The 8,525-nt window shown below is 50.6% G+C and overlaps 1 protein-coding gene across 2 annotated transcripts; it reads right to left on the bottom strand.

Moving 5' to 3' along the window:
* Positions 1 to 1,124: 1,124 nt before the first annotated feature.
* Positions 1,125 to 5,721, bottom strand: CYTL1 (cytokine like 1). 2 transcript variants are annotated; one of them, XM_080797605.1, is made up of 4 exons: positions 5,019 to 5,721; positions 3,140 to 3,184; positions 2,901 to 3,029; positions 1,125 to 1,801 (listed from the first exon to the last, which is right to left on the bottom strand). In XM_080797605.1, the coding sequence occupies exons 1-4, from the start codon at positions 5,166 to 5,168 to the stop codon at positions 1,718 to 1,720; spliced, it is 408 nt and encodes a 135-aa protein (XP_080653731.1). In that variant the 5' UTR covers positions 5,169 to 5,721; the 3' UTR covers positions 1,125 to 1,717. The 2 variants fall into 2 exon arrangements, with proteins under 2 accessions (XP_080653731.1, XP_080653732.1); XM_080797606.1 differs by having other exon boundaries at positions 2,943 to 3,029; positions 5,019 to 5,190.
* Between the last annotated feature and the right edge of the window lie 2,804 nt (positions 5,722 to 8,525).

The raw sequence follows: 8,525 nt of genomic DNA, 5'->3' as shown, positions 1-8,525 counted from the left end.
CATTTATCGATGGGTGGACTTTTAGATTATTTCCATGTCTTCGCTTTTTGTGACTATACTGTAACAAACACGGCGGTACAGATATCTCTTCAAGATGCTGATTTTGGGGGTGCCTGGGTGGCTCAGTGGGTTAAGCCTCTGCCTTCCGCTCAGGACATGATCCCGGGGTCCTGGGATCGAGCCCCGCATCGGGCTCTCTGCTCAGCGGGTAGCCTGCTTCCTCCTCTCTCTCTGCCTACTTGTGATCTCTGTCTGTCAAATAAATAAAAAACAAAAAAAATTTAAAAAAAAAGATGCTGATTTTGTTACTTTCAGCTATATATCCTGAGATTGCTGGGTCGTCTGGTAGGTCTGTTTTTAATTTTTTGAGGAACATCCATACTGTGTTCCATAATGGCCATACCAATTTACACTCCCCCCCAAAAGCATGTAAGGGTTCCCTTTTCTCTACATCCTTACCAACACTCGTCTGTTGTCTTTTTGATAAAAGCCATCCTCATAGGTCTGAGGTGATGTCTCATTGTGGTTTTGAGTTGAATTTCCCTGATGGCTGGTGATATTTCCAGGTGCCTTTGGCCATTTGCATGTCTTCTTTGGAAAACTGTCTATTCAGGTCCTTTGGCCATTTTTTAAATTGGATTACTTTTTTGCCCCCCCCCCTTTTTTTGTTATTGAGTTACAGAAGCTCCTTATGTATTTTGAATATTAACTCCTTATCCAACATATAGTTTGCAAATATCTTCCCCCATTCCATAATTGCCTTCCATTTCATTGAGGGTTTCCTGGGCTGTGCAGAGCTCTTCAGTCTCACATGTTTATTTTTCTTTTGTTGCTTGTACAGCAACCAAAAACTCAGTGACCTAGTGTTTGTGGGAAATGCCAGGCATCGCACGGCCCGTGGGTATGACATAAGGTGCAGTCTGGCCCCAAATATAAATGGGAGCGTCTCCCAGTGTTTTAAGGACAGACATTCATGGAGATGGATTGAAACAGACTGAAAAACATGTGCGTGTCCCTCAAAAAGAAGGAGAAAGATGCCTCTTGTTGAGAGCAGCAACTTCTAGATGCACATGAAATCAACACTGTCATATCCAGTCTGGACAAACACGGCACAACACATGTTTCTCACCATGGAGACAGTCTTTATTTGACTTTTATCACCTTTCAATGAAAGAGTGGTTCCCATCAGCACTATACAATTATGAAACTTGCAAATACACTTTATCTGGCAGTGAAATTTCCTTAAAAATGGAAGTTAACTGTAAGGAAAGTTCGTGGTGGGAGAGTGTATGAAATAGAAGCATGGCTAAGTGTAAGCAGATGCCTATCAAGAAAGAAAAATGTTACGAGGACTCCGTTGAAGCACTAATACAAGCCTACCGTTCTGCTTTTTCTCAAACTAGACATTCATACAAGAGACGGGGGTTTGGCTTTTTCTTCTCAGGGATCCAGGAAACATCCTTGTGTATCTAACCATCTTGGCAAGACAAAAACCAGGGGGAAATGAAAGCAAAGCGTCTAACCTACTGTCTTCAAAGTAGGTTCTGGGAGAGGAGAACAAGAACTGTGCTACAGAAGGTGGAGAGTTGCGGCAGCTTCTGGTGCAGTAGTAACAGGGAGGCCTGGTGGGCGGGGAGGAGAGTATGGCTTTAGCCCATTGTCTGGGCAGCTGACATAACTGTTGTCCCCTTGGGCTCTCTCTCTAGTCTGGACTGCCCTATCGCTGACCGTCTGGCAGGACTGTGGTCACTGGGATTGGGTATTCCAATGCACTGCAGTCATCGGAGAGGAACACCAAATCCTGAAAAAGATGTGCAATAGGCAAGAATGTTACTGAATGTGGCCCCAGAACCTGAGCACAGCTATAGGAGGTTATCTTCTAAGAGTGTTTCGTTCTTTTCTTTCGTGGGAAAACTTCCCATCCCTTACTCTCCCAAGGAGAACGGGCCCTGTCTTCACATTCCCATAGAACATGATGTAATCCCACATCATATATAGAAATAATACTATATTGTAATTATATCTTCTTCCTGTCTTCCCTCTGCAGACCAAGGGGAGAGAGGAATGAGGAAGGCAATGGGTGTGGGGAGGAAATCTGTAAGAAAACTCTGATGCATGAACAAACAAATTAAACTCGATAGCTAATCATTCATCCTGATGACTTACTCTGGGCCAGGGCTGGTGCTAGGAATTCTATGTGTGGTCACTCTGCTAGGGTTCTTAGGATCGAGGGACTTAGTGCAACTCCCCTACCCCACACACATGGTCAGGGTGTACTTATTATTATCCTTCTAATGATGGCATGAGGTGGACATAATTATGTCTCCAGTTCACAAATGAGGGAACTGTGGTTCGGAGAGGTTACGGATTGCTTCCATCTGGGAAGCAGGAAGACCGACGGGAGCTCAGGTCTGCCTGATGCTGAAGCCTGTGCCTCTGGGATCCCATGACCACGCTTTCTTCAGTAGTGCTGATTTTCTGCATTTTTCTGTCTCCTTCTCCTCTTCTACCAGAAGCCTCCTATCACAGAGCATCTGAAGTCCTTCTTCTAGAAAGTCTCCTCTGACCCCAGCACTCTGGAGCTCCCTGAGTTCATGGCCCTCTCCCTCCAACCCCTACCCCATTTGGTTCCTAGCAGAGTCTGTCTTATATGGTTAGCATGTGGTCCTGGGTATTGTCCCCACACCAGCATGACCTCATGGAAAGGAGGACCTTGTCCTGAGTGCCCATCACTTATCAAGGATGACAGTGGTTGAGGATCTGCAAACACCGCCAAACGTTCCTCTTCCCCCTCCCATCTCCCCCCACCCCAACCGCCTCTCCCCAGCCTTCCTCTTCTGAAAGCCCGAGTGTCCTGACTGACCACAAGCAGAAAAGTTATTTTCAGTGGTGTCCCTTACTCTCCTGCAGAATGAGTTCATGATGGTGTACAGTTTCCGCACTTTGTCCTTCAAGGCATCCACCTGGGCCATCTTCCAACACTGGGGCGATGCCACGAAGTCCCGCAGCTTGGCCAGCACACAGTAATTCTGGGAGAAGACAGCAGGGAGGGCATCATGGGGGAAGTCCATAGCTAGAGGGACAGGAGCTGGGCTCCCTCCCCACTCCCCTGCCTCCCCAGACAGGAACACCCTCTTACGTGTATATCCAGGTAGAGCGTGGGCAAGTATCTCACACATGGATCCTGCGCAAAGGAAGACAGGTCATGATGACCCCCACAGGGGTGCACCCTCAGTCGGTCATGGAAGGCTCCCTACCACGATCCAACAGCCAGACAGCCCCAGGGCCTTCCTTGATCTGATTTGCTTACACACACACACACACACACACACACGCACACACTCACGCGCATGGATTTGAATACCTATGCATAGTCAGAAAGACGAAATACTTTCCCCCAGAATCTTACAACAGCAGTTACCTCTAGGTGGTAGAATGGCAAGTAATATTTATTTTCTTCTTTGTCCTTTGTGAGTTTTCCCACTAGCCTATAAAGTATAGTGGTCTCCCTCTTATACATGGGGGACAGAGTCCAAAGCCCCAGTGGATGTAGGAAACCATAAATCGTACTGGACCATACATATAGTATATTTGTTCCTATATATAAGTACAAACCGATATCAAGCTTAATTTATAAATTAGACACAGTAAGAAATGAACAATAATTACTACTATAAAATAGAACAATTCTAACAACAAACTATCATAAAATTTCTGTGAATGTGATCTTGCTCTCCAAATCTCTTCCTGTACTCTACTCACCCTTCTTGTAATGATGTGAGATGATAAATTGCCCACATGATGAGATGAACGGTGTGGGCATGTGACATAAGGTTAGACTCCCGCTGACCTTCTGACCATACATCAGAAGGGAGCTTATCTGCTTTCTGGTCGCTGTGGACCATGGGTCACTGAAACCACAGATATGGGGAGCCCCCTATGTATGCCTTTTATAATTAGGAAAAACATGCACATTATTTAAGTTTTAAAAGAAAATAAACGGTGTAAGGGTATCATAACCCCACATCTTAGAAACATTACATTTTGTTTGGAGCGTTTACAGGGAGTGGAGACACTTTTAGACACTTTTAAACTTTATCAAAGCTTTTTTTTTTTTTTTTTAAGGGGGGAAGGGCAGGGTCAGAGGGAGAGAAAGAATCTTAAGCAGTTTCCCTGCTGAGGTCAGAGCCGGATTCGGGGCTCCATCTCACGATCCTGAGATCATGACCTGAGCTGAAATCAAGAGTCAGACACTCAACTGACGGAGCCTCCCCACGCTCAAGGGCCCCGAATTGTTTCAAAGCTTCTAATGAAGTTTAATTCATTTTTTTTCTATACTGGATAAGCAGCCAGGGAGCCTGGGTCGTGGTTCTGGGCAGCCCCTCTGGAACCTGCCCCCTTGAGCCTGGGGTCTGCCTGTGAAAAGAGCATGTTAAGAGTGCTCACGTTCCTGGGGTGTCCCCTGCCCAGCACTGTGCCCAGCATGTCTCATTCATCTTCACAAAGCCCAAAGCAGGGGGTGGGCCCCGTATCAACACTGTCACAGCCAAGGACACCGAGATTCAGGGGCTGAGCTGTCTGCCCAAGGTAAGCAGTAAGGGGTGGGCACGTCCTGGGGGGGTCCTCCCCTGAGTGCTCACTCACAATCACCAGGCTCCTGAAGAGAATAACCAGATCTGTGCTCCTCCTTAACTCCGGACTTCCAGGCTCCTTGGGGAGGTTGTTTTTTTTTCTTCTTTTACGTTTTACAGCAGAGCCTCCAGTTGTTGCTGGCAAGTTACCAACAAAGACAAAGCATTGTGGTGTCTCTGATAGATTTTCTTTGTATTTAAAAAAGATGCAAACCACTGTCATTTCTACTTAGTAGGATGGGGATAAAATGCAAACCCTTGAAATTAACATTGACCAGAAAGAAAAACTGTTTTTTTTTCTTTTTTTCCTAGGACAAAGGCATGTTTTGGAGATCTGGATCTGCACTGAACCTCCTGGTCTACGCAGGGCAGCTGGAGGGGACTCACCGAGGGCTCCATGGCCTGCAGGCTTTGGAAGTCACCCATGACCTCTCGGCTCAGGTTCAGCATCCTGGAGTAGCAGGTCGGGGGAGCGGGCTGCGTGGCGGGGGACCCGGCCAGGAGCAGCAGCAGCACCGGGAACAGCCTGGTCCTCATGGCGCTGAGGCAGCCTCACTATGTCCGGTGGCCTGTGGCGGGCGCCCCTTTAAGCAGCAGCTTGGGGGTGGTCCTCTACGCCTCCTCCGCTTCCTGTGGGGCCCAGCCAAGCCATCCAGCACACCCACCTGGCCCTGGACACTGGATCCTTTCAGACCTGAAGCCCCCTTGCCCTGTGAGAGGAGGGGCTTCCTGGGGGGGGGGTGGGACACCTGGAAGGGACACCCGGGCCCCTCTGCTCCCACACTTCTAATAGAAGTTTCTCTCTGGGCAGGGGCTTTCCAGAAATGGTAGGACTGGGTGATGAGGGGGAGGGGACAAGAGGAGGACAAGGATGGATGAGCGATGGGCTGTCAGGCTCTGCAGTTAGAATGAGTGGGGATCCTGTGGTAAACCAGAGCAGAAGCGGGGGAGGGAGAGGGGCTGGAAGTGATGGACGGAGTACCAGGGATCCAGGGCTTGGGGTCGGGCAGCCCAGTGTCAGCGTCCACCCACCACTGACCACCCAGCAGGAGCTTAGGCGATCATTTTCCCTTTGAGCAACTGTGTCTCTGCCTTTGGAAGCTGGGCTCACTCTGGTGCCTGTGGTTGGGCGGGGGTGGGGGGGGAATGTGTGAGGCTCCCCTCCCCCCTGAAGCTAGGCCACTTCAGGCCACTGGCACAGGCCCCAGTACAGAACAGATGCTCAGGAAGGGATGGTTCTCAAATGTGAGGCTCTTTTGCTGACCAGGCTCTGCAGGCAGGGCTCCATATGGACAACCAGTTAAAAGACGGGCTCTCTCCTTAGATGCTCAGTGCAGCACATGGTTGCCCACTTCCGGTGAAGCCCCCGGTCAGGTTTCTCAACTCTTTCCTCCCTCTCGTTATATGTGCCATGGGGATTGATAAGAGCACCTAGCTCCAAGGCCCCTGGTGAGGAATAAAAGACACTGAGCTAAGGTCAGAGTCTCCATTCCCACAAGTGTCCTTGTGAAGCAGCTGCCTCAGAAAACAGTCCCATGTTCCAGGTGAGAAAATGGAGGCTCAGAGAGTTCCAGCAACTTGTTCCCGGTCACAAAGCTGGAGGTGGACGGGCCCAGACTGGACTTTGTGCCCCATCCTCATCCATCCCTCCGTCCCCCAGTGAGGAGCGAGCCCCTTCTCCTGGTGGTCAGAGGATGAGTTGGGGTCCCTGGGCTGCCCGAGCAAGACTAAGGAACCAGCAAAGACAAGGAGCCGTCGGAGAGAGGAAGAACATCCCTTGGCACCACTTCTGTCACAGTCATCCCAGCGGTTGTCACACATGCCGTGAGCCCTACAGAAAGCACATTGGATGAGCAGGGTTTATTCCCACTTCCTGGACAAGGAAGCAGAAGGTCTCAGGGGACGTGGAACTGGTTGAGGTCACAAGGCAAATGAGGAACAGAAACCTGGGCCTGCGTCTGTTTGTCTGTTTGTCTCCATCATCTCTCTGGCAGCGAGGGAGGGTAGAGAGGAGTGTGGTGTCCGGCCCCAGCCTCTTCCTGCTCTGTCTGCCCTGAGAAACCCCATCCTGACCCGGGGCCCAGACAGCTCCTGTCCATAAACAGAGTAGTGTCACCATGGTCCCTTCCAGGCCTGAGGTTTCCTTTACTTAGCTTTCTGATGTTCAAGCTGGGTGGGGATCCCAGCCAGGCCCTCCTGTTGGGCAGCTGAGAGTGTGTTCTCTCAACACCTTTATCGATATGACCCGGGGACAGTCTCCGGGACACCCTCCCGGACAGGGCAGGACTCTGTGTGTTTGGAGGGGGGGCAAGCAGCCAACAGAGAGGTGTTTTCTTCTGGATGAAGGAGTCTTCTCACACTTTCCACGGAGGTGCCTAGGGCGTGGGTCTCCCTGGCGGACAAGCTGGCCTGGCCGGGGATGTCGGGCCGGCTTTGAAATGCTCGGGGCTTCTGGATGGGTTCCTCGAACGAGCTTCAAATTCAGGACAGGGAGGAAAAACAAGCCCATGCACCAAAACAAGTCCTTGGACCGTCCAGATTGAGGGGATGTTGCCAGAAAACAGGAGTTGTCTGGGCGTTGGAAGTGGAGATAAACATGTTGCTGGGAGACCGGCCCTGTCTCACTCGGGACACCGTGTGTGGCTGTTGGTGGAGCTTCCTGAGCAAATCAGAAGCTTCCGCTGTCCCCTAAGCCCCAGACACTGAGCAGACTGGACCTCATCTCCCTCCCTTACCACTCCTTCCTCACCTCTGTTCAACAGCCAGCAGCCAGGGGGGCCGGGTAGTTGTGCAAGGAAGGTTTTGCCCGGTTAACCTGATGGTTGTTCTTCCTGGTACTCAGAGACAGGCACAAGCCCAGGACGAAAGCACAGAGTGCAGCTGAATCAGCCTCACCCCGACTGCCCCAGAGAGTCCCCTGCCCTGCGTGCGGGCAGGCCTCGGGACCCCACATGTGTGTGTTCTGCTCCCCAAGTCCTTTGCCACTCCCTGCTGTGCACCCCTACCCCAGCCCCTCCCACAGCACCTTCAGCATCAGTCTGCTCCATCTGGAAGGTGAATGTCAGAAATACAGGTGGGAATTCCCCAAGAGATTGAAGTCTTTGTCTTCCTGCAAAGGTTTCTCCCACTCCCCTTCGTGTCTAAAGCATGAGCCCCATCTTTGTACCTCATTATGCACGGAGAGCCAAACAGCCAGAGGCAATGAGCAGGTGACCCTCTGCAGATAGCAGTCATTTTCTTTGAATGGATTCTTTGTTGATTCACTGGACTCATAGTATTTTTTTTTAAGATTTTGTTTATTTATTTTGGAGAGGGAGAGAGAGAGAGAGCATGGGGAGGGGAAGTAGCAGAGGGAGAAGCAGATTCTCCACTGACCAGGGAGCCCAACATGGGACTGGATCCCAGAACTCTGGGATCATACCTGAGCCGAAGGCAGATGCTTCACCCACAGAGCCACCCAGGTGCCCCTGGACACACAGTATTTAATGAGAGTCTGTGGTGTGCAGGCCTGAGATGGACAGGAGGGACCACATGGTGAGTGATAGAGATGGAGTTGCTGTCTTTGTGCAGAAGAAAGAGGACCATCAATTCCCCACAACACATGGGGTGATGGAGGGACAGCAGACTTCAGGTCTGGCCTCAGGAGGCTCCATGTGAGGGTTGCTGTGGGGAAATGGGATGGGTGTGGAGGTGGAGGTGGGGGTGGGCGTGGTGCTTGAGCAAGAGAGAATTTGGAAGATCCTGTTCTGCTGGCTTTGAAGACCGTGGAAGTGTCTATGGCCAAGGAACACAGGAAGCCTCGAGAGGCTGGAGAAGGCAAGGAAAAACTTTCTCCCCTAGATCTTCCAGAAAGGAACGCAGCCCTGCCCAGACCTTGATTTTAGCCTAGTGAGA

Source organism: Martes martes (genome assembly GCF_963455335.1).
Source record: "Martes martes genome assembly, chromosome: 2".
NCBI classification, from domain to species: Eukaryota; Metazoa; Chordata; class Mammalia; order Carnivora; family Mustelidae; genus Martes; species Martes martes.
The sequence above is the reverse complement of the archived record's forward strand: the minus strand, read 5'-3'. Positions and strand labels throughout refer to the sequence as shown.

Excerpts from the sequence above, each read along its gene's own strand:
- CYTL1 (XM_080797605.1), bottom strand. The coding sequence starts at position 5,168 with ATGAGGACCAGGCTGTTCCCGGTGCTGCTGCTGCTCCTGGCCGGGTCC. Across the intron at positions 3,030-3,139 it reads CGCTCTACCTGGATATACAC|AATTACTGTGTGCTGGCCAA; the intron begins GTAAGAGGGTGT and ends GTCTTCTCCCAG. Across the intron at positions 1,802-2,900 it reads TGAACTCATTCTGCAGGAGA|GATTTGGTGTTCCTCTCCGA; the intron begins GTAAGGGACACC and ends CATCTTTTTCAG.